General features: G+C 41.9%; 1 protein-coding gene across 4 annotated transcripts in view; it reads left to right on the top strand.

Annotated features, from left to right (window-relative positions):
• The window catches only part of qkia (QKI, KH domain containing, RNA binding a), a 75,077-nt gene that overhangs the window by 12,107 nt on the left and 37,446 nt on the right, over positions 1–25,524 (top strand). For all 4 annotated transcript variants that reach the window (XM_029461051.1, XM_029461050.1, XM_029461049.1 and 1 more), the window contains exons 2-3: positions 12,919–13,061; positions 24,152–24,268. In XM_029461051.1, coding sequence (XP_029316911.1) covers positions 12,919–13,061; positions 24,152–24,268 — 260 coding nt within the window. The remainder of the gene's footprint in view (positions 1–12,918; positions 13,062–24,151; positions 24,269–25,524) is intronic.

Here is a 25,524-nt window from a genome sequence, read left to right on the forward strand (position 1 = left end):
GGAGCCTTTTCCTCTTCTTTTCATTTTTTTTGTCCTTTTTTTAAAACAAGCAATCTTAATATCTGGAAGTGCATCAGGCGCCAAGAGAGTTTTTCAGCATCTCAAAGCAAAGCCAGGGCTGTTTGTTCAACATAGAGAATCAGTATGTACCAGTTTAATTTACGACTACCAACAGTTGCAGACAATCCACCCTTGTATACTTGGCCAAGAACAATTGAAGTTCTGGCAGAGGAGCATTCATATCCATCCAGATATTGAACAGATTTCTTGTCTAATTTGTATTGTGAGTCTATTTGTCACACCTTGGGACAGCAACTGAGTGCCTATTGGACTTAAACTTAAGAGGCTAGCTACGAGCCCTAGAAGGCTCTGTGCCTGGGGATAAAACCACAGCTGATACGCATACGTACACTTTTGTCTTCCTCTGTTCAACTCATGTTCCTCGTAGGGTTTTTCGGCATAAAGAATTTAAACCGTGCTCAAATTCTGCTTTGCATTAAGCGCATCACTGTCGACTGTAATCACATCTGCAAAATCACTTCAGGGTAATGATAGGTGAACATAGCAGGATGATACACCAACTCATTTTTCACTGGTGAATAAAACCAACACTTTCTCAATGTATTATTACAGGACAATCCCTGAACACTTCAACTCTGATTTGACAGTCTTTGTTGAAACTGCTTTAGAGGAGCCTTGTTTAAACGTTATGGCCATTTAGAAAGCTTTAGTTAGTTTTAGCAAGGTGTACCTAATTAAAAAGGCAATGAGCGAGTGTGTATCGAATAGGGAAATATGACATTGAGCTTTGTTGATTCTTTTCATAAAAATGCAATCCAGCATGTGAAGCAACCCTAGAATTAATCAATGTCTCTGGCACACTCTTATCAACAGCTGAATATGATGGGATTCATAAAGTTGGGAGTTATTGCTGGGCTGTTTTATTTGATTGCATCAGATTGTAAAAGTATTTTCTTCATAAGATTCATTTTATTACAGCTCATTTATTTAAACGGAAGCCTGTCTTGACACCAAATCACTATTTTTCGATGATGGTATCTCAGATTATTTAATCAGAGCAGTGCTACCTGGGAGGTGATGTGTAACATTGTCCCTTTTTGAATGAATGAAGTCTCAGTAGGTGATGAGGTGTTTGAGGCACCTTCTTTGTCTAGTTTGATCCAAGAAAAACCCTCTCACAGTTTTCAGTTTTCTCTCCAGACAGAAGATGATACTGTGGATGTCTGACAGTCTGTCAAAAAAATATGATTAAAGAATAATTGCTTACGAAACATACTTGAAGGCAGTAGTCACTCTGTTTAATTCGGTCTCTATTTTGTTCATCAAAACATCAAATGTTTCTTGTTATCAAGGGGCCTCATTCTGAGGCAAAGGAATGTGGTTGTTCCTCTTTCCTCTTTCTGTCATTCCCTCAATTCCTACCAAAAACATATTAAATAAAGAGATTTTTTTCAATTTGTTGACATTCTCAATACTGCACTTCTGGCAGGCTCCTGTTGCTCCCATCTGTTCCTCGTCGAAAATCTCTAGTCACAGTTGATGTATGGATTTGCCGAAGGTTTACAGTTAAATTGTAGCTCTTACCCTCTCTCTGTGTTGCTATTTGACAGTGTTTATGATGGGAACCACCACCTGAATGTTACCATCTCCCATTTTGTTCCCTTTACATTAACTATTTGGTGTTTTGTCAGTAGACTGTATAATCCCATCGAAAGCACTGTTCTTTCCTTATTATTATTATTTTGGAAGTATTAAGAAGCATGGGTAAAGTATCCTTTTTTTTATTAGAGGACAAAGATTGAGGTCAGGTCACAAAGACAAAGTAAAAAATAATTTTATTTAAACTGACATTGGGGGATATGACTAAATATCATCCGTCCCTCCCGTAATCCCATTGGTTCTGAGCACTGTGGTCTCTTCAGTTACAGGGGTGGGGACAGGAAGAACAGTGCATGTTATCTTCTCCCGTCACATTGACAGTCAGAGCCTTTCCTTCCTCCCTCTTTCTGTCTTGTTTCCTCTTCTGACAGCTGGACCTTTCCTGCCATTGTTGCTTTACAGAGGGGGCAGCTGTGTGTAGAGGTGCACACAGTTTAGATGCGTTTGATAGATGAAAAGTGCTCAGCACTTTTAGATCATCTGAATGTTGGTCGACAGTGTATACTCAGTTATTCTTAAAATGTTTCTTCACTCTTTGAGGCATTGTCTTTCTTATATCCTAACAAGAGCCAGTCTGACAGGAAGTGTCAATCTTTTCGGGCCCCTACGGGCAGTGGGCAAAGGAAAGGGTCTGCTCTTACAATCCACATGCATACATCCCATCATCATGCATCCTGACTCTTCATCCTGTTATTTCTCCCATTCCTTATCTCATATTCTCAGATCTTGTTGCACTCACAGCATGCATCCTGTGCTTCAATTCATATCGTGTGTGTGTGTGTGTGTGTGTGTGTGTAATGCTTGTAAAAGTGTGCCTGGAGCCTCAGTGGATAAAACGGTTGTGTTTCGAGAAGCCTAAGTCGCGTGTGTACATCGACTGAAACGCTGAAAGTAGAGATTAATGGGTTAAAGCACAGTGAGAGTGGGATTCTTGAGTAGCACTGCGCAGTATGACTCGGGTCTCGCATTTGTTTGTCTGCCTGATTTTACTGGCAGGTAAAGTCTGTGAAATGAGTTCCCTCGAGATGCAGAATAACTAACAATCTGCTTGGCTGTTTACGTGTATGCTTTTTTCATGCGTTGAGTGTTTGTTCTTACTAATTAATCCACCAGTTTTAACTAAGCATCCCTCTAAGTATGCATAGCACCACACATGCAGGTTATAGCTCATGCAGGTAAAAGGTGGGATTCCTCCTTGTATTGCAGCTTAGTTGAGGCAGGCTATTTCCTTTTTTCGACCAAGTATATCCCCTCAAATTTGTGAAACAATTTTCAGCTCATGAGGCTTCTCTCTTAAAGCCAGCCTGTTAAATGACTATTGCTGTGACTTCCAATTTAACGCTACATTTCGCTCCCCCTTCAGATGGCAAAAGCAGCAGTAAAATAGCCTATCCTCGCCTGGTATTTTAGAGGGAGCCTGAGTCTGCATTTTGTGTGTATTAGGATGGCTGTTTCAGCTGAGCTAGGGTATTGGGCTACTTTTAAAAGGTGAACCGAGGAGAAGTATTAGCACATAACTCTAGCTTCTGCTGTGCTGGATTAGAATATTTTCGCAATCGCTGAATAATTAGCATTATTATGAAAACTACCCTAAGAAGGAGCTTTTGGCTTTCTGTTAACTACCATACTAACTCTCCCCGCTGCTTCCTGGGAGGGAATTATATCTGTGTGTGTGTGTGTGTGTGTGTGTGCAAGAAAAGAAAACTGTTTCTGTAGCTTTCCACCTTGCTCAAACGCCTTGGGGTGCCTCCCCCAAGTTTTAAGTGTGTGCGAGTGTGCATGCACTCACAAGTCTCACCCCAGGATCCCGTTGAAAAGTCCCCCCACGCAAAGAGTAATGAACGTTGGCCCCTTGCGGCAACCATTAAGAGTAAGCCATTATGGTTCAGTATTGAGCCAGCCCTCCCTGCCAGTTTCACCTCATTCTATGGTAGACCCCACTAAGTGCACAAAACTGGCCCTCCTATGGCTCATTGAGCTGCCAGCGTGCCCCTCACCAGCACACAGCTCCATAAAGCAGTTCCACATCATCAAATGTGGTGATCCCTTATTCTAATTTTAGTCTGAAGTCTTGGTAGCTCTGCAGATACCGTTTGAAGCATGCATTTCACTGTTAAGCTTGGGATGGGTTTGCATGGTGCTGTGAGTGAGGATGATATGTTTTTTTGCTCCAACTGTTTTTAGTTTAACCTTTTTTTGTGAAAGATGTCTGAGAAAGTGATGCTACTCTTTTTAATTTATTTTATATATTATAATATTCTTAATGTTTAAAATGTAGATCACCAAATAGATTGGTAATACTTTATAAATGAACAAAGAAAATACAATCAGCGTAGCAAACAACGCCCGTCTTTCTACTTACATTTTACCATTCAAAACACATTTGGCATTAACTAGCGGATGAAGTGTTTTGGAAACTTCTGAATAACAGCTCTAGTAATTCCCATTCTGTCATTTAGTTTTTCAGACGCATGCGAGCACTCTTGGAAGCTGACAGTTTTGGGACCACAACAAGATTTTCTCTGACTTTTAGCATTTTAAAGACCGTCTTTGTGGTCTTTCCATCTTGGGACATTCTGGGACACTTGTTATGACTTTGCCTCACTGATTATTATGATCTCGGAATTGGCATCAAAACTCCCTCTCAAGCCTCCGTTAACTTGGCCTACTTTTGAGCTGTGTTTTCCAGGACAATCACCGCACCTGTTCACCTGTCCCTGCTGGTGCCAGTGTCAAGTGACTGTAGTCGCTTTAGTCAAACTATATTTGTTTTGCAAGCACTATTTGATGTTGTGTGTAGGGTAAAAACATTTCGCCAAATGTAAGAAGACCCAACTTTTTCAATTATAATTTCCAATACAGGCTTATGTGGTATTTTTTCTGGAATTGTGTATTCAGTCTCTTTTGTCCCACTCCGACTGTTTCTTTCTTGCCTTCACTCAGCTCTTTCCTTTTTTCTTTTGCTCCCTCTCACCTTGTCGGCTCTCTTTGCTTTGTTTAATCACCAAACTAACATGCTATGACACGCTCCTGCCAGCAGCCACAGAAAGCCACCTTCAGCCTGGCACTTCTTCATCTTCCTGCACGCAGTAACAGTGACAGCCCGAGTAAACATTGCAATAGCCACCTTTTATGATTAATGGCTTTTGCTGATTGCTGTTTTTGGCCATCACCACACCTCCACTTTCTGCATTTAGCATATGTATACTCAGGGGTTCAGCCAGAATAGAGGAGGAGGTAAACTGTGTGTCCAACTTCTCAATATTTCTGGCATAATTGGGAATCTAAGAATGCGTTCAACTCAGGGTTTGTTTTGAGATAGACCAGTGACTTCAGGTTTTTTTTGTCAATGTTTTGAGTGAAAGTATAATTAAAGTGTTTGTGTTGGAGTTTCAACATGTTGCTAAAAATATTCTTGCGCTTTATGTTTTAGGTGTAGCTTTACAATACATGAACTATACATTTTTTATATCTATAGAAATATACAGATATAGATGTATAGTTATATAGATGTATATATCTGTATAGTTATTTATATCTATAAATATATTGAATATCGTAAATTTGTTGCATATGTAGTATATTTCTGATGTGAGTTTAGTGTGTTCTGTCTTTCAAGGTAGAACAGGAAATCTTCTCATTTTATGTTTGCATTTTACAAACTACAACTTTGTGGCACTGATTTCCACGGCTGTCAGGGTAAAATAATAAAACCAATAAAAGTCGAGAAAGAATTATGTGTAAGAAACAGCAATCTCCATTTTTCTTCCGTTTCTTTGTTAGTAGACTAAATATGTTTACGGTAGAGGAGAGATGTACCAACACCATTTCCTGCTTGTTTCCTGCTGTATTTGTTCAGCAGATTTTTCTCTAAGGCAGTTCCCCTCCTCCTTCCGTGTGGAGTGTTATTTCTGTGGGTTCACTGTCTCAGGAGAGCCTTGCCTACAAAAGCTCATTAGCTCATATGTGTGGGTGTTTTAATGTTAAGTTTGGTGTTTGTTTTCATATACTAGCATGTACTTAAGTATGTGTCGTGTCAGGGCACACGCATTCCTGTGCATTGATGGACCATAGCTAAATGGTATGCAAGTTGTTATTTTCGTGTGTGTTTTCAGGCAGCTATAGCTTATTATTGATTATCAGAGAGTGGAACGTGCTGCTTTTGGCGAGGTATTTGGCTGGGCTATATAAACATATGCTACTTGTGTACATTTGCAAACCCAGAATGTACAGTATATACTTGCTGCACCATAGTGTATACCTTTTTTTTTTTAAAAGAGCTATTGCTGTATAGGCATTTTATTGGTGAAGAATGCATCAACCGCCTGTTCGATATTTGGATGAAAGCATAGTTCCTCTGTGTCTTGGCTTGCCTTTTACCCATGAGATGAGTAAGCATGTGTGTACGGGAATGTCTTTCTGTAATTTCATTTTTTTTTTACCTGACTCGGGGAGGAGAGAATCCAGAAACCTTGTTACGTCACTCGTTTATTTAGTAGCCTATCTACTTAAATACCTGACGCTGGAGCTTTTCACCCAGCCTGCCTTAGGAGAATAACCTGACACACGACATAAATCTCTCCCTCTGGCTGCCAGAAATCCACACCGTCGTTTCTGTCTAAAGCCATTTAGACCCCTCAGCCTGTGGGGGCCAGCACTTAAATCTGCATCATATTAGGGTTTAGGAACTGTGGGTGTCACTGTAAAGCAAAGCTGTTACGTATTTTTCAGTACTATTTTGAATTTGGTAGTTGAAATACATTGACAACAGTTTATATGTAATAAACAAGTTAATACTATTCCACGTTTGTTTCACAATATCCATATGTACATTGAGAAAGTTGTTGATCACTGCACTTACATATTCCTCCTGTTCCTCCTGTGAAGTGATCCTTTTGTTAGTGTAACTCCTTATGTAAGAGATGGGCGACAAACTCCTGCGTCCTCTGCCACAATTTTGCGTCCTCTGCCACAATTTTGCCAACTCTTGATGCCTCAGCAGTCTGGGTTAGTCAAATTTATCTTCCAGGTTATTAATCTTTTAGTTTACCTTTTTGTGTTACTATCCCTCTGCTACAGCTCAGCAACGAGACACCTTTGGGGAAACACAAACGAGGAACTAAAAACACTCAAAACTTTGAAAGATACCCAACAAGTAATATAATGAAAACAAAAGACAATATCTGTTGCTCGAGCTTAATTTCGAAAGTATTCAGATGTGAATGGCCATTATTATGTTTTTTGTGTTTTCTAAGACTAAGTATAGTCGCATATCCACAGCCATAAACACTTCTATGCCGTTCTTTATTGCCTTTTCTCTCTCTGAATCTGTGGAAAGAGGCTGCTTGGATGCCATCGGGAGACTGACTTGTACCCGCGTGTGTTTTAGACTACTGCAAGTTATTGACACACTTGAGTAATGCTTTCGCAAACGAGTTGGTGTATTTGAGGTAGCCATTCCCAGAGCCATAACGCTGCCTTAAATGTGTTGAACAATGTTGATCCACTCTTGGATTTACTACTGCTTGTCCAGTGTTGCTATTATTTACTAGGAAACATATTAACTCTTCGTATAATTCCTTGCTTCTTTGAGTCTTTAAAACCAAAACAAAGTCGCATACCATTGCATTGAATTTAGTGTCTGGCCATTTGCAAAGAAAGGCAAGAGAAGTACTGACCCCGTGGCCAGAGGATGTTGACAGGTTGGCTAATGGAAATTTTCCTTAATGCAAACTATCATGACAGGATATTTCAAACCCAAAACTGGTATTTTTCTTGTAAGAACTAAAATAACTATGCTGTTCTTAACTATGCTGATCGTACAGCATACTCATTAACAGCATAGGAATAGTTTGTGCATGAACATCAAGGGATTGTGCCGTGTAGGCCTACTGTTAAATCAAAGATTAGGAAGTAAAAATAAGACGGAAGCATAGGGAAACTTTTTTTTTCTCTCCCAAAGAGGGAGGGGGAGAGAGGAGGCAGCTGGTAGTTGACGATAAGACCCAGAAATGCATATGTTTTCATGGCTCAGTCACCCCCACGAATGCACACTATATTTCTGCTCCCTGCTTTAAAAGAAACCTCCGTCTTTCATATGCTTGGCCTGCCAAACCCTTAAACTGTTAAAGTGGAGTGTCGTCTTGGATAAAGTCGTCTGTGCCATGAATAAAGGCCAGGAATGCATTAAACGCCCAAATCCTTTCGTTTGCAACGGTTACTCAGGCTTTGTGATTGCTAAAGTACACTGCTTTAAAGTGAAAATGCTTGTTCCTCGCCTGAGTCTTGTTTCACTTGGGCACATTAAGGTGTATCTGTGATTACTGTAGCTTTTTTTTTTTTTTGACACAACCTCCATGTTGTTAGATCTATATTTGCCTCAGCTTCCAAGCCACTTTTTTCTTCTCCAGTTTTAAATCATGAATTGAGAAAGCAGGAAAATATGGAATGATTTTAAACACTACAGCTTTTTGAATCATCCTAAACAGGTAGGACTTATTCAGTCTCTCTGCAGAATGAAACATTTGATCATTTTGGCTTTAAGATTAATTGGTGTAAGACTCAATCTCTTTCAGGTGCCAGATTTTATCAGCCTAATACCAGGCATCACAAGGCATCTAAAGCTGCTTTCCTCCAGCAAAGCTAATCACACTGATTACTCACCCATTACTTTTATTTTGCTCTCTCGCTCGCATGCATGCATATAGACACAACACTTAAATGGACAGATGTGCTCTGCATGGTCAGAGGACGTTTTGCTGTGAGCTACAGGGTGAGGACAAAGCAGTTATGGAGCAGTTCTATTTTTGGGCTCTTAATAATGGACTTTGTCCCATTTTCTAGTGGAGCAGGTCTAGCTGAATGATCTTCACTGGGCTTAAACCTGATTACAGTATCTCCTTCTTGACTACTGCATTGTTTTTAACTTTACTCTGCTCTCGCTCGCTCTTTCTCTCTTTCGTCAAGCTTGTCCTCATGCTGTGCTGCCATTAATTAGATCACATTAGAACGGAGGAGCTGCAATATAAAAATATATATATTCCTACCTCATTTGGCTTTTCTTTCGGCTTATGCCTTTCCTCCCCCCCCCATGTAAAAACTCTTCTGAACAGTTTCCCTTGATTCTGCCGGTGCTGCTTTTGTCATCATGCTTTGGGCATCAGGCTGAGTAAATAAATGAAGAGCTTCCCTCTCCCTCAGTGTAGTCTGTCAAATATCACTCATTGTTTGTTTTATACCCTAAATGGATTTGTTTTTCTTGTCCCGTCCATCTTTTCCTCCCTTGTGCACATGACACTCCAGTCTAGACCAAGTTCTTCTCTGCCCTATCAGGGCCTGGTCGTCTGACCTTTTGCCACTTGCTTTTTTCACTTGTGGGGAAAGTCTGCCTCCTAAAGAACCAATTGTGAATGTGGTGGGAGCTCGGCATAAGCACTAATTGTGCAGATTATTTGCTTGGAATGCTGCTTTTAAGCTTCATTAAATGATGTCAACACGTTTCATTTTGCTTATCAGTAAATTAACTTCTGTAATTTTAAGAATTTAGCTAAGTTTACTCCATCAGCGTCTTGATTATTCAACAGACTATTAACTGCTTGTAACTTGGATGAAAAACAGACATAAACTATATACCCATCATTAATGACTCCAAGTATTCTCTTGGAACCAATATTCAGGCATATTCTTAAATTTCACCAACAAAAAACAATAACTCAAGGGTACTTACTAGCTTTTTCTAAAGCGTTCAACAATACCTCAGTCTCCCTTAGCAGACTCCATTTGTTGTTGGTGAAGATAGCCCAGCTGCCATCATGTGGGAACAGGTTGCTGTGTATGTAAGCTCCAGAAAAAGGTAGTATGTGGATCCTGAGTTAAAGTTTTCTTCATTTTTCTTTTACTAGGTTTATGAAGGTCAAGAAATAACTTTCACACTTGGCATCAGCCCACAAGACCACACGTTGATTCTTGGCTGCCACTTCCTCTCCCATATTCCTCAGTCCAGTGCCTCTCAACCCCCTCCACCTGTCATTGCCCTCGCACATATCCTTCCTTTTGGGTACTCCTCTCTCCCCTTTACCAAGATCACCAATAAGATGAGGAGAAATTGCCTCTTTACTTGAGCTTACAAAGGGCATATAGATCTGCAGCAACAGCCTGTGACATTTTCTTTTTTCACTGCAGGTTTGAGAAGAAAGGGTAGACATTGAGAGAAACAAGAGAAAGTGAAATGTGTTTGAACTTACACTGAGCCATAAAAAAGGCAGTGTGAATCAAGTACACTGTACGCTGCTTGCTCAGCACTGTGGTTACGATTCTCCCTCTCTCCTCTGTCTCTTCCTCATCACACCTTCATCCACTCTGCCCTCCAACTTCTCTCAAGGTTGATTTTTGTTTCTTCCTGACAGATATCTGGGTAAAACGCTAAACAGAGATATTATAATCTCTTCCTGAGTGTGTATGTGAGAGTGTTCAGCCACCCTCCATATGTAAATAGACAGCTCTGACAAGTGCTGTTTGTGTGTGTGTGGTCTGCTCAGTCAGGTTGTGGATGACACACTGGCACTGAGCTTAGAGACTGCTGGAAGGGAGTAAGAGGGGATCTGGTACTGCCCCTCCATATAGATGTTAAACACACATTTTTGCCATCTTATGCCAAAGTTCAAGTACAATTCTCATTTTTGATGGCCTACCCTTCTCTTGATCGTCTTCCTCTTTTTTTCCCTGTCCTTTCCAAGATGGCAATCATGTGTCTTTCTTACAAAAGCCTTTTCTGCCAGGCTGGACAGCTAGACAAATGATTTTGTCGGCCGTGCAAGGCAGGGGGTAATCTTTAAATGAGCCTTGCGCCTCAGAAAAGACTTGCCACACTAAAATTAGAGGTTGTCAAATGCCGCACGTCTCTACCGATGGCCCAGCACGGCCCCCTTATGTTAATGTGGCATTTCAGCCGGAGGAAATAGAATTAGAGGGAGGAGGGGCTGCTGGTGGTTGTTGGGGAGCATTGTCACATGTGCACACTTCTTTTTATTTTCTCTTGGTGTCGGAAGGATGGCTGTTCTTAGATGCATTGGCGTTTGCAAATACCACTCGGTCTATTTGCTTTTGCTGGTGCAGAGAAATTATTTCCTAACCTACAGAAAAATGGGCTCCTCTTTACTCGTCATTGGCTCCTACACACATGCTTAACCCACCAGTGGTCTGTTTAATGACTCCTCTGTCTCTTCAAACAAACATTAATAAACACAGACACAGCAAGTAAGGTACTAAGATGTATTATAATGTCCTCATTTAATTTTTATAGAGTGCCATTTAGTACTGATCATCTTTTCTAGAAACACTAACTATGAGTGATTGGGCTGTGGATAGATTTGCATATCGTACATCAAGGAGATTAAACTTTTGACCTTGTGGTTTACTGTCTCTTTAACCACTTGGCCATCATGTTTATGTTTTATGGACTTGAGGGTTCTTTTGGACACACTGATTTGTAGTTTACTGTTCTGTTTTTCATATTCCCATTACTCCCCATGTTATGCGGTCCCTGATCTCCTCCCTGTATGATGTGTCATGGCCGAGCCCCTCTGCTCGTATAAAAAGCCTGGATGTGGCTTGAAGCCGCTGGCGTCTGTTGGGACTGATGTAATCTGTCTTCTGGGCTAGATACCATAAGGATGAATTCATCTTTAGGGACTATTGGGAGTATCTGTGTGGACCACAGAATGCTGACGTCATGCTATTTGGAAAAGAGTCTCTCTGGGCCGAGTCTCCTGGCTTGTTTGTACAGTTCCGATGTGTCTCGCAGGTGCTGTCCACACAGCTGCTGGCCAGATGTTTGTGTGTATGCTTGTCAGTGTCCGTGAGCCCATCAATCACACATTTGTCAGTCTGTCATCGACAGTATCCAGAGAAAACACTTTCTCAGGAACTTCCTGAAAACTCTTTTTCTTTTTCTCAAGTTATTATTTTTACCTCCTTTTTTAATTGTTAATGTTGTACAATTATTCAACTAGACAAGAACTACACTAAAACCCAATTATGCAGGTTTGACCCACCTTCCAGTTTTGCTTCAGTGTAAGGTAGGCTTAGAGGTCAGGCAGGCTTTACTGAGGGCATCTATAGTTGAGTGTCAGGTTCCCCAGCTAGAGTTTAATATAGAGCTCTGCTAAAAGTCTCATGCGAGATGGAAATGGTGCCTAACACCCGCCCCCACTCCACCTCACATCGTTCCTTGAGGCCTCACCAGTCCTGCCACTTTGTTTCAGCGGTTTCATAAAAAAAAATGTATATGCCTTTTTTAAATCACATTTATCCCACCCTGCTACTTCTGATTAACTTGTTGGTTCAGCAAAGGCATGACTGACATATAGTGATGACAACTGTGGGAAGTTAGAAAGTGCCACCACTGCGTATCCCTTATTAACGGGTGTTACAACCGCAAACATCGATTCACATCCAACTGTGACACACTCGCACATGATGGGCAGGGTGAATGAATGCCTTTTCTCAACCTGCACAGCATTTCTCTGCTGCGTGAATTTGTATCTGTGTGTGTGTGTGTGTGTGTGTGTGTGTGTGTGTGTGTGTGTGTGTGTGTGTGTGTGTGTGTGTGTGTGTGTGTGTGTGTGTGTGTGTGTGTGTCGGAGCCAAAGTCTGTGTGGTCCATTAGTTTTATCTGACAGTTATCAGATCTGAAGGCATATACCTGAGCAATTCTCTGCGTCTCTTCTCCGCACCTGCCCAACCGCTCGCACAGGCTGCTCTATTAGAGAACAGCCACAGGGGAGTAGCAGGCAGAAAGTATAGACGATGGCCTTAACCCCTAAATAATGCAGTGCTTAACTTTTGTCTCCGGCATATAGAATACCTTTCACACAAACACACGTTCACAGTTTTTAGTCAAAGCAGAAATATTGCTATATCAAGGTATTAAGAAGCCTCCATGGGTTAGGGCTCCATCATTTATTTTACAGTCGCAGGCTATGATATTTTTTTGTGAAGTACCTTCCAAAAACAAACCTATACAGTTGTTTATAATAAAAAAACAATACTCAAGGCAATTTACAAATGTCTGTTGTTTTTCTTTTTTACAACCGAGATTTATATGCTACATTAGGCCTTTGCCCAGAAGTCAAAATCAATATGACAGTGATATATCAAATACAAAATAAAATACAAATGTTTTGATTGTACTGTTGTTATTCAGTTGCTTACCACAGTGTACATGTTTGTGTTTTTCAGAGATCAACAGAGTGCGTAAAGACATGTACAGCGACACAGTGAATGGCCTTGTGGAAAGACACCCTCTGGAGCTGCCTGAGCCACTCGGACCCATCGTCCACCTGCAGGAAAAACTGTTTGTGCCTGTCAAAGAGTACCCTGATGTAAGTAGCTGCTTTACACACCTCACACTATTGCAGCTGTGTCACCGTGCCAATGATATTGGTGCACTTCCCTTAATTGTTTTAGGACTAATATGGATACTGGAACCAGCACACAAATAGTGTAGGAATATATTTTCCTTCCTCAATTTGAGTGTTTTATAAGAAAGAAAAAAAAAACTTATTTTCTGTTTGTATCAACAGCTAAATCAGCAGCTTTTAGAGAGTGACGGTTCTTATATCTGTGGACATGCGTAGTTCAAATTTTTGGGCATGCGTCTTTGTGGCGTATCATCCCTGGAATGACAGCTGCCGATAGTTAAGCAATCTGTCAGCGCTGAGGACATGCAGTCTCTCTCATTCTTTCTATTTTACATTCATGCCCACTCCTCAATGCAATCTACTCTTAGTTTTGTCTTCTTTTCTCTCCTTTTTCCTACTTTTTTCATTAATGGTCGGTAAATACACAACTCTTGACTGCTTTGTTCGTTTGTTAAACATCAGTTGCTGGACTCAAAACATGTATACCAAGTTGTTAATGGACTACTGTTAAAGCTATATCAAGTGGCAGACTCTAAATTTGTCTTGGACTCAGGAAAACACGGCATGCTGTGGTGTTTATGGGCCGACTCGGTGGTAGATTAGTGCTCAGAGGGAGATAAGGAGGGGATTGAGAGGAGGAGAGTCATGAAAAGCAAAGTGCAATTCCATAAATATTCAGTTGGAAGAAATGGAAAATCTTTTGGACTTACCACTTCCATTGGCTAGAGCAGTGGCGTAGACGGCTTTTGTGGGATGGAAAGATACACGTGTACATGCGCACACAAAGCTGATAAATAATAGTATCATGCTGGTTGTAGAGATGAAGAGGCGAGTCAATATAAGCTTTGTCTGAAGAATGACCGAAGTGCACGCGTCTACTATATAAAGAGAGATGTGATGCATGTGCAAGGTTTTGACCTCGGTCAGTCAGCCACAATCCTGTCCTCATGGTAATCTTTCGCACACACATGAATGGTTGTGTCAAGTCTTGAGGAGCAACGTTTCTCTTCGTAATCCCAGCAGCTTGTGGTGAGGAAATGAATGGAGGGAGGTGACGAAGGATAAGAGACACTGGAGCAGGGCAAGGCTCAGCCAGGCGTGGATTGCATTTTCCCCCTGACAGAATTGATAAAGGGCACCAGGGACTAGGTGAGATCAGCTTAGCTCCAGCTCTCCCTCAGACCAGACCCTGCCTCTGAACTCAAACTAAATCAACCAACCACAACATAGTCACCTTTCATCTCCAGTGCCAGCACTTCAAGTCCTTGGGCTGCCCCCTAATTAGCTGTGAGAATTATATTTTTACCCATGATGGCTGCTTTTGTGTGATAATTTGCTATACAATATTTCTTTTAAATTATTATTCTCATTAAGCTCGATATTTCTACACAAGAACATGGGATTAATATGGTATTTCATAGCAACGGTTAGTTTAACCTGTGCAACCTTACCTTTTGTGATCAAATACATGCATACATACATTACATTTACTTGTATACAAGAAAAGAATATGTATAAACATCTTCTACTGTGAAAGTGTATATGTGGTAGGGCTGACCCTGTCTGGTCGATGGATCAGTTATTTAATATGCATAGAAGAATTTCATTGGTTAGCAAATTACTGTCTTTTTGTTGTAACCAATAATTACATTTTAAAGGCCATGTCAGATACTGTATTATTTATTCTTTGTAGAACATCCGATTTTAAAAGGCGAAAACCGTAACCGTTTTTGTTGTAGGATCCATTATGTTTTTTTAGTAATACTGAAATCACTGTATATTGTGTGTGGGTTTTGTGCTAACCCTGTATATGGCCTTTTACATTCTATAGGAGAGTGAGGGAGGGCAGTGAAAATGTGTGCAGCAGTGAGTGCCACCTGTGGCTGTAAAGACACTCCTGGAATGACTCTCACACATTCACTGACGCGCACAAACCTATTAAAAGTGTGGCATCCTCGGATGACCCCTTTGCTCGACGTGCTATGTTGCTCTGCACAGAGCAGGGCAGTAACTCAGTATTGTGTTTACGAGCTGCTGGGAAAGCTACTAAATTAATTAGGCTTCCCCCTGGTGGCAGAGATGACTCACTGATGACCTTAGTAGACACTCATTTATACACACTAACATGTACTCAAGGATGTGCAAGTAGAGGGAAATACACTTCCATGGTGATGCAAAATGGCACATTTAACTTGAGAAATGTTTTCGCTCAATTTTGGTACACACATGCACACCCCTTCCACCAAGTGTGGTCCATTAAGTCTGCAGGAAAAGAGGATATAGCTTTGTTATATATGGAGGTGATGATTGGAACCAGGGGAAATCAGCCGCAGGTCTAAATTTGTTTTTTCCGTTACTACCTCTGCTATTTGAAACAGGGTTTATGTGCAAAAACTGTTATTCATCTACAAGTCCACGTCAAAAGTATTTGAATTCTACCAATGTAACTTATAATAAGTTATGCAGGCAATCCTTTTTCCTTCTCCTTTTTGCTTTCACTGCTGCTCTCACTGCCCTTTGCAATTTTAAGCTATTGGGGTGGGCAGAAAGGGAATGAAATTTGGAATTTCATCATTTGAACAGCAGAAAATGGCAGAATCGTGGTCCTGTGTGTTCAACTGACTTCCACCTACAGCTGAGCCTGTCTTGGTACTCTGTAGTTTGAGAAACAAACAGTACTGAGCTTCAGTATCTTTTACAGCCAGTTAATGTTTTCAAGGAGGATAAAGACTGAAATCATTTAGTGGTGGGGTAAGGGGGCAGATTATGTCGGATCAGTGTGAAAAGGAAGAGAGGAAATAACTGATATATGAGGGGAAGAAAAATGTCGCTTCCTATCCCCATCTGCCCACTGCTTGAAGGGGGGGAGGAAACTGTAATGATGATTATTGGACTAGGGAATATTTTCCCTCCTCTCACATTTCCGTCTGATTTCCCAGATTCCCCCGATCAAAAAGGCCTATGCATGTGTTTGTGTGTCTCTTTGACAAAATTTTAAGTTCTTCCAAGAAAGCGGAGCATGATGGTCCAAACCTCCGTTTTGTGTTCTTGGCAACAACTTGCGTGCCGTGGAAGATTTGTCATCATTCATACTATTTCCTCATCTTTACCTTCTATTCCATACTCCCCTTCCCTTAGGAACATTTCGGCACACCCACCATCCACTTCTCAGTCTCAGTTTCCACTTTAATTTAAAAAAACATAACTCCCACTTACCTTTAACCGCCATATCCTTATACTGAGGTCACACTTGCTCGATTGGGCTTTTCTCTGTCTCACCTACGTGTCCCCTGCTCTGGTTTCACCAGTGGATAATTAGGTTTTCCTGGTGCCTGGATGCAGTGCAGCATGTCAATTCTACCAAAATAACTTTCATTGCCAGCACGCCTCTGCTCTAATTCCCTTAAGTGTGTCCCTCTTCTGGCCTGTGTGTACTTGCCTGTGTGCCCCACATCTGTCTGTAAATGTGTTAGTATGTCTCTATCATTCTGTCTGCCCGTGTGTCTGTCTACCCACTCCCTCACGGTTCTTCAAAGTCAGCCATTTCCTGATGTCAGTCAGTGGTGCAGAGCGCCGTGAAGCGTCACTGTGTTGACTGCCTCTTGACTGACAGCTGAGTCGCAGGCTATCTGATAACTTCAACCTTCAATTAAATGCTATCTGTGGCGCCGCTTCTTTCCCGAGCACACGCTCACACACACACATTGATAGGCAGCTGACTGACGGCTCAGCATGTCATTTCCGTTGACCTTCAGGCATCCGATAGGATGTGTGACATGTCTTTTATGTGTGTCTCTGTCTCTACTTTATTCCCTGTGTATTTGTATATGCCAACTGTTAAATGCCCAGGTGGGTTGTGGGCATGTCACTGGGTAGTAAAAAATGCCTAAGAGTGAAAATACACACCCATGCACCCCACAGACGCCACTTTTGCTGTGCTGACTGTATGAAATGGGACCCTCGGTTAGACATAAGTGCTTGAGCACCTGCTAAACAGAACTGTCTGAACTCCTCTCGCCAGCTTGAAGAGGCCTGAGAGAAGAGAATGATCACTTCTATAGATAGGTCTGTAAAAACAGTTGTGCAGTACAGCTCTGCTGTTGGTTTTGTCTGGTGTTTAGGGGGTTGTCATGGTATTTTAGGTTGTCTGCCACAGTAATGGAATCCTTTTTAACCCCCAACCCACAATTTCCCCTCTAAACTAAAGATCCTCGGCGAAAACATGTTTGATCACCCTGCAAATCAAATGTTTTTGGTTATTAGTCTGTGTTTTGAAGTCAAATGAATCCAATCGAACACTGCAAATGACTTGTCGGCTTAAAAAAAAGCGATGGAGTTGTTGATCAATAATGGCTCTGCACTCAGCTGTCTGAGACAGGAGACTGGTTTCTTTCTTTTGTTGATGTTAATCAGTGTATTAAAGATAGAAGAAAGGCACTCACCAACTTGGCCTTGTCTCATACAGTTAAAATTTGAATGAAATGGTGTACATATTAAGATATATATAGATATATTGTGTGTTTAGGTATGACACACTACTCTTAGGTGTGTGTGTGCATCAGCTTTGGCAGGGTAAATTTGCTTCATTGCTCAATGATGCTTCACTTCCATTGCATTGCACAGAGGTTTGAGAATACCAAAAAAAGAGGCTGTTTTGATTTGAGCAGACAGGATATTCTGGACCTTTTCTTTTTCACTGCAGTAAAATTGCCCGGACCAAACCAGCCAGTTCCCTGCACAGGGAAAGTCATTAAGCTTGTTCCCATGTGGGTGTCATCACTTATCATGCCAGCTCCTGATATCCTTCTGACCCCCTTAAGTCATTACCAGTCCTGGAAATGTACCGCCCCACACCTCACCTCACCTCACTGACAGAGCGGCAGAGTGGAGGATTTTGATATCTGTAGCTAGCCAGCCATGCATGATGATGATAATTTGATGAACGGATGGTCTTCTAGTTAGCTATTTGATGAGGAGGGTAATTACAATGATGATTTAAACAGAGAGAACTCTATTTGTTGTAGTCGGTTAACATGATGAAGGGCAACAGTGTAAGCCGTTAGATGTGTATTAACTGCAATAATGCCTGTGATTGCTCTCATATTACCAACTTGTGCTTGTATACTGTAAGTGGACTGTGTTTAGTGCTTCATTGGCCTGTTGGTCTATGGAGTTGTTAAGCTGAGAGGCAGAGAGAGGTGAAAACGGAGATGTAAGGACAAAGGAAGCAGTTTGACCACAGAGGAATAATGAGACTAATATTGATAAGTTTTAAAATAATCACATTCTGATGTACATTACAGTATCTATGCTTAGCCAACTGTTAAGCTTATAGCATTAATTGGTCAACATTCGCATCGTCGTTTAACGGTTAAACTGTCAATTAACATCCCTAATAGTGACGACTGTCCGGTTAGAAATCCTTTCTTGTATACCTGTATGAATCTGTTTGGCTGTTAGTGTAACAAGTCAGTTTGCCGTCTGTCAGCTGATGTATGAGCCAAAGATGATGAAGCATGAGTGAAAAGCTCATGACTGATCAGCTGCAAGTGCGACTTCAGTGCTTCCCCTGGACTTGCTCGGTTGTCTAATAAAAGGATTGGGTATTATTGGCCAATCTAAAGTAGACGCTGTTACCCTCCCTCATCGTGATGAGAATGTTGCAGTAAAGGTGGCACAGCAGCACATGCCTAGCATTAGCACTCAACTTTCTCCGCTCTGTCAAAGGGCATACTTCTATTGACTTGTGATTAACTAACACACAAACACCGAGGAAGAGACTGAATGTTATTCAGCGTCTCCCTGCTCACTTTTTTGTCTCTCCTGCAGCTGGCTTATCTAAAAGTTCGCAAACTTTGCTCTGTGCTTTCTTCACTCGCGTCTTCCAAACTTCCAGCCGACATCAATCTTTACGCTTTCCATCTCTCCGTCTTCCCTCCTCTGTATTTCCACCCTGCCTGCAACCCCAAAATAAATCCAAACAGAATCATCAAAGGAGCCATGGATTAGGTGCTAAATGCTGAATAGAGCGCTTTGAAGTCTATAGGGCATTGAGGCGAAAATGTCACCAGTGGAATCTAAGTCTAATTTTGACTCCTTCATCACCCGAGCCTCACCTTCTCTGTTCCTCCTGTAGATAAATCATGCAAACTGCTGTAGGTTAGGCACCTGGCTGCTCCTTCACGCTCGCTTCCCTTCTGTCCGTTTACTTGGTGGAAACGCTGTGTGTGTGTGTGTGTGTGTGTGTGTGGCTTGTGGGGTTCAGGCCACATAACAAAGTAAGATGGTTTAATTGAATGAGTGATGAAAGGCAGGCAGTCGGCTGGGGGCTAAGGCGGTTGTGTGCAGTCAGAGAAACATCGATTTGTGCCATAAGAGTCCCATGCACACAAGAGGATACCCTATGCAGAAGAGGAAAGGCAAGATCCTGTGTACTAAGACAAAGAGGAAAAGGAAGCCTGCTCAGTCTCCAGAAGTCATCCATTCATATACAGAAAAGAGGAGTGTTGGGAGGAGAATGATCCACAGTGTTCAACTCTGTGCCCTCTGAAGCCCGTACTGTAACTTTAAGTGAAATGAGACGAAAAGTATCTTGGGTATGAAGAAAAGGGGAGTTTTGCTGTGATAAATGGTTAGTCATTAATTTGGTATGAGCTGTTTCACAATGTTACTTGTACATTATGGGAGTGTTGGAATCAAGTGAGTGAGAGGAAGAGGAGAGTGATGGCAGTGTCTGGTCTAACCACAGATTCTACCTTGCTTTGATACATTGTACTGAATGAACTATTCCTCATTTCCATAAGCCCAGTGAGGCCGGCTAATAAGTGATTGGTATTCTCCTCCCGGCCTTGCACCGCTCTTCGATAAGCTCTGTGCGCACACAGCCAGAGCCCTCAGCATGATCTCATTTCCTGTCTCCCAACCACCACAAACAAACGCCGTCAAAGGCACAATTGTTCTGCTTCCCTGAGCATTGTTGGTAAAACTGCTGTTGTTTCTCAGTTGTTCACAAAAAAAACAAACCACAATGCACACACACAAACGCATGCGACAATCGGCTCTGGGTGCCGAGGGTGTCTGCAAGAGTTCGCTCCATACATTGTGGTTTCACAAACACAGTGGCATAGACGTAGATATGCTCACAACATAACCCGCCTGTGGAGTAGCGATAACTAGGGCTAAACAAAGGCCCTTTAATGTCAGTGTAAGCCCTTGTCCTGAAGGGGGCTTTGTCTGTGTGTCTGTGTCTGTGTGTCTGTGTCTGTGTCTTTCTGTGTTTGCACACAAACTATGTTTGTATATACTGCATGTGATTCTCTGTATTAGTGTCTGTTTTGAAAAACTGAGATAAAATGAGATTGAAGCAGGGGAGTGAGAAAAAGAGTTGGTCCACCAAAGGTCCTAGTGTCTCTAATCTTCTTATTCTGTAAATGTGCAGAGGAAATAAGAGTGCACCAGAGATGCAAAGAAAAAGAGACTGCTGGGAGTTTCCTAGTCAGCAAAACGTATAGTTTATGCACATATTCTGTTCACCCAGATGGGTGCTGACAGTAGCGCCTGATTAAACAGAGCTGGTAGACAGACTTTTTTTTTTTGCAATTGTTTTGTTCAACCCCAGAATGGTCTATTGCTGTCTTTTTCTAGTCATTGGGGGATCAGGCAGCAGTCGGGGGAGTAACTGTTGATTATAATCATCCCTTTTTGTACTTCTAATGATTATCTATTGTTAACAGACACATTTCCTCTGTCACTACTGACTGCTTCAAGGACTCACAGAGGTTGTGAAGCTCTTGATATCCAGCCAAAAAGCTCTGGTGGTTCCCAGACATTACTTTAAAAAAGACCTGGGAGCCAGTGGAGTTGATGTAACAGCGGGAATATTGAAGATGAAGACTAGCTTTTTTTAGTATGTGCGGAGGAGGCGAGATAGTTTAGCAAAAGGAGGTGAAGAGCGGATAGTGTATTTGGCAGTGAGGGCACTGTATCCATCCTACTCCTCTGGCTGTACTGTGAGTGCGGTTCCTGGCAGGCTCAATGGCCCTGCACCCTTCTGATAACTTACCCGCTTGGCTTTCCATTGTCAATACATTCCAGTGGCTTAAAATGGAGGTCACCTTTTCTAACAGCATATCAACACCCTCGAATAATGTCAAACTCTCAGTGCAGAGCAGTATGCTAGGGAGCAGAGAGAGCAATACACTACAGTTAAAACATTGAGCTTTATTCCATCACTGAGATCATTTTGGCATCATTTTCAAGTTTCACTTTGAATTGCAAGGTTTTATTGAAATGAGATTATAATTTGTTGCGTTGCCAGATTGTAATGAGATGCTGGAAGCACAAACATTGTCATATGATTTGTGTTTGCGACGTAGTTTTTCTCGAGTGATGTTAGTGAGTGAAACTTGTGGTAACTGCTTGGCCAGACATGACGCCTGCTCTGTGCTGTGCCCCCGCCCACATGCATGTGTGACTTTGTGCACAAAGTCATTATTTAAACACATCTGACACTGTTACACCAGCCTTCCCCTACAAGCTCTTACTCCGGGTGTGTGTGTGTGTGTGTCTGTCTGTGGGGGGTGGCAATAAAACCTGAGCCACACTCATGTAACCCTCTATCCCTGAGCAACCTCAGATGGTTAGGTTCAACATTTAGAGTGGGAAAACTATGAGACTGTGTTGGCCCCTCCTTGTTCATAGTAGCTCCCCCCAGTACTGGAAAAACAAGACATTTGTTACTTTTCCATTCTCTGCTCTTGTGTCACCATCTCACTAGCCTTTTCTCTCAGCTTTCCTCCATCAGGCCCCTGCTCACTGTCAAGTGCGATTGTCATCAATATATTCATTTCTACAGAGAAACGCGTTTCACTGTCAGAGAGGATGGTATTAGTAACAAAGTGAGAGAAGGGCAGAGAATAAAATGTTAAATGCTTCTTCTGAGTCCCTTTTGAGATTTTCCTACAAGCGACCAACTCATTAGTTACACTTTCTCCCATACTCTTGTCTATTTGACTAATTCTGTAATTCAGCTGCATATGTATTTAATATATTAATAGTGGGCAACGCTGGTGGGATTTGGACTGATGGAATATATTTTACCCTGTTAGACTGGTGGGAACTGTCACGTGTCCAACCTGCACAGAAACCTACATATAAATATAGAAACCTTTACAGAGGTGTAGATGTACATTTTGTGTGTGCCAAATGACAGACAGCATTTTTCAAATACGACACTGCAGTTGCTAGCGGGGTAGACTGTATAACAACACCCAGGACATTGCCACTGTAGCTTTTGTGTATTGGGTTAGAGGCCATGTGTGTGTTTCTGTGTGTTGTGCAGGAGTACCACAGCACCACCATAATGCCCACAGCTTGGGGTTCACCCTCGTCTGCGACTGGTGCCGTGATGCAGACAGACGGCTCTCTCCTGTGCTCCTTGAGGCTGTGTGTGTCTGTGTGTGTGAGTGTGTGTATACAAGTCAGTAGCAGGCCACCGTGCAGTGTTGGTGGCTGACCTCCATGGACAGGTGCCCCTACATCCCTCAGTGGGCGCACACACTTTCACAAATAGCCCCTGCACCAGTTTCCTTGATTTGATTTAACCAAACAGACAGTTGCCTTGTGACGGAGACACACCCGGAATAAAGCCTGTGTAGCTGCATGCTAGGATCATCCACAGGGACTCCAGCATCTCTCCAGCCACAGGGCGTATCTTTGTAGGCAAGCCCAGTGACGGGGACAAAGAAATCGACAGCCTGGAGTTTTGTGACTGTCTGCACAAGTGTTGGTTTAGAGGAAATACACATCACGTTAAATTTGTAATCCCTCTGTAATTAAATGTGACTTCTCTGATGGCCTTTTGGATTTTATAGAGGCATTGACGCGGTGGAGTACGTAAGCAGATGTGACTGCGTTTAAGAATTTAAAGCAGCGGTGTCATGGCTCGTTGTACCACTTCAAGAGACGAACAGTTGTGCTTCTCATTGTCAAGGAAAGCGTTCCACTTTGCCACAGAGTGTTTGAGTATTTTCAGATTTGGAGATTTTGCTTGAGTAAAAATATCCCATTTTTATAGTGTCAGAGATTCCTACCCATCATGCTCTCCGCCAGCTGCTGTGCACACTATTTAAACATTCGGGGGTGGGGGGGTGTATGTTTACCTCTTTTATGCGTCACTTTGCCCCCCTCTCCCCAGCTCTCCTCCTTTCCTTCTGTTTTTATTTTGGCTGAAAATTGTGTTGGATTATTTAAACACATTTTCGCTTTATCCCATTGGAAGCCAGTTTCAAGTGGAGAGGATTACGTCGGTAAATACGCTTCCCTTTGGTACAAAGCTCCAAAGCCACTCACCAGTGAAAGAAGGCCTTGATAAGAAAATTGTGTCAAGCACACTACCTCACCTCAGCACTCGCCTCCCCCTCATCACCCTTCCTGCTCCATTTCCCTTGTTTTCTCCCAACCATTCCCACCCAGACTAATTCCCTGTAGTTAATTTTCTATTTTATTTTCGGGACTATTTCGAAGCTTAGGGAGAGTGATAAAGTTAGCCCCAATATAGATTCGATTGGTTGGAAATCGAGTCGGACGGAGAAAAAAAAGAAATTCTTATAATTAATCTATTTGGAAGCCCGTGTAAGAATTGCACACTCTTCTTCCTTGGTAATATATTTTAAACTCACTTCTTCTCTCCAGTAGTGCTGTGAGGAGAAACAAAAAAACCAATGTAGCTAATTTAACAATGTTGCAGGAGAAACAAAGGCTGACTGGTGTGTGGTAGATTTTGTGTGGTGTGTGTAGTTGTGACAGCAGAGGCTCGATATCCAGCAAAGCTGAAGTCATGCTCTCTTGGAAGCTCATGGAAAGTGGAATCTTTGTGTCTGTCTGTATATATGTGTGTATCCATACACAATACTGCCTATTGTCCTGTGTTGAGCAAATGCAAGATGAACTTGACTATCTGACTTCATATACAATTTCACATGTTCTGATGTAAAGAAATATCTCACTCTATATTCCCCCATAGACTTATTTCTCTCTCTCTGTATTTGCAGTATAACTTTGTTGGGAGAATCCTTGGCCCTCGGGGACTCACAGCCAAACAGTTGGAAGCAGAGACGGGATGCAAAATCATGGTGCGAGGCAAGAGCTCCATGAGAGACAAGAAGAAGGTAAGCTCATCATTTAATGTTATCCAGTAGATTTTACTGACACAAGTAAAAAAAAAAAAAGTCCTAGATGTATTTTAACCAAGCAGTGAACACTAAAGCTCGCCTCTTTCTTTGTCCGCAAGGATTCATTCTCTGTCCGGAAATATTACACAATAATGTGAAACATGCTGGGACTGCTGTCACACAAAAACATCTCTCTGGCCCTGTAGAGACATGAGGGAGACACGCGCTCAGTTCAAGCCTGGTGGCTGCATTCCGACATTCGATAGGGCTGTTTGCAAAACGCTGCACAGTGGAAAGTACAGAAGGCAGTAGTAAGGCGGACGGCTAAGGCCAGCCTCTATTTCTAGACCTACTGAGCTAAAGATGGAGACTTAAAAGGTTAATGTCGTGTGTGTACATATCCTAAGACCCAAGGGGTGAACTTAGGCAAAAACCTTTTTTGCATACTTTACCCGCATCTTTGCAAAATATATTTGTCCTTAAAAGCCACATAACAGCATTTGAAAAAAACAAACAAAGAAAACTGACTGACGATGTTGCAATGGTGATGAAAGTCTAGCCGACCATGTTTGGTTGTCCTGTATTGCCCTACTGTCAGGTCAACATTGCAGTGGTGCCTTTTTAAGCCTACAAAGTTGACTCATTGCATATTTCAGCTGCGTACATATTTAATTCCACCGCAACAGTAACTTGCTTGCATCCCCAAGAGATTCCAAAGTGTGTCAGATCACATTTGTTGATGTACTTTGAAGTTACTGTGAGGACAAATTGACAGTTTTGAACACTGGTATTTCAAGCATCTGTGCATGTATTTCCCCATGGGCTACAGTTGTGTTATAATGGCTGCTTTTGGCTGTTTTTGTTTTGTATTCTCTTTCATTGAGTGACACCTCTTTGGAGTTGCTTCTTTGTTTTTAAGATCACTCCCTTTTCCTTTTTTTCTGTACCGCCCAGTTGCTCTGATTTGCCAGGTAGTGGTGCTATATTACAATACATTTACATAAGTGTATTTCATTCCCCTTGGTATGGGAATCACCTTATCTCTACACACACAGTGCATAGTAACAGAAATCATACACACAAATATACACAGTTTTTCAGCTGAGTCATAATCTTCGGAGCTTCAGTTTGCTGGAGGGCCAACGTTTTCTTCCCTCTTTCCTTTTTTTTTAAATGGCTCCTTCATTCGAATTTTAATTTCAATCTCTTCTCATTGCCCTCAGAGTGTGTTCATTATCACAGGACAAGATGAA

This window comes from Cottoperca gobio, chromosome 22, assembly GCF_900634415.1.
Source record: "Cottoperca gobio chromosome 22, fCotGob3.1, whole genome shotgun sequence".
NCBI classification, from domain to species: domain Eukaryota; kingdom Metazoa; phylum Chordata; class Actinopteri; order Perciformes; family Bovichtidae; genus Cottoperca; species Cottoperca gobio.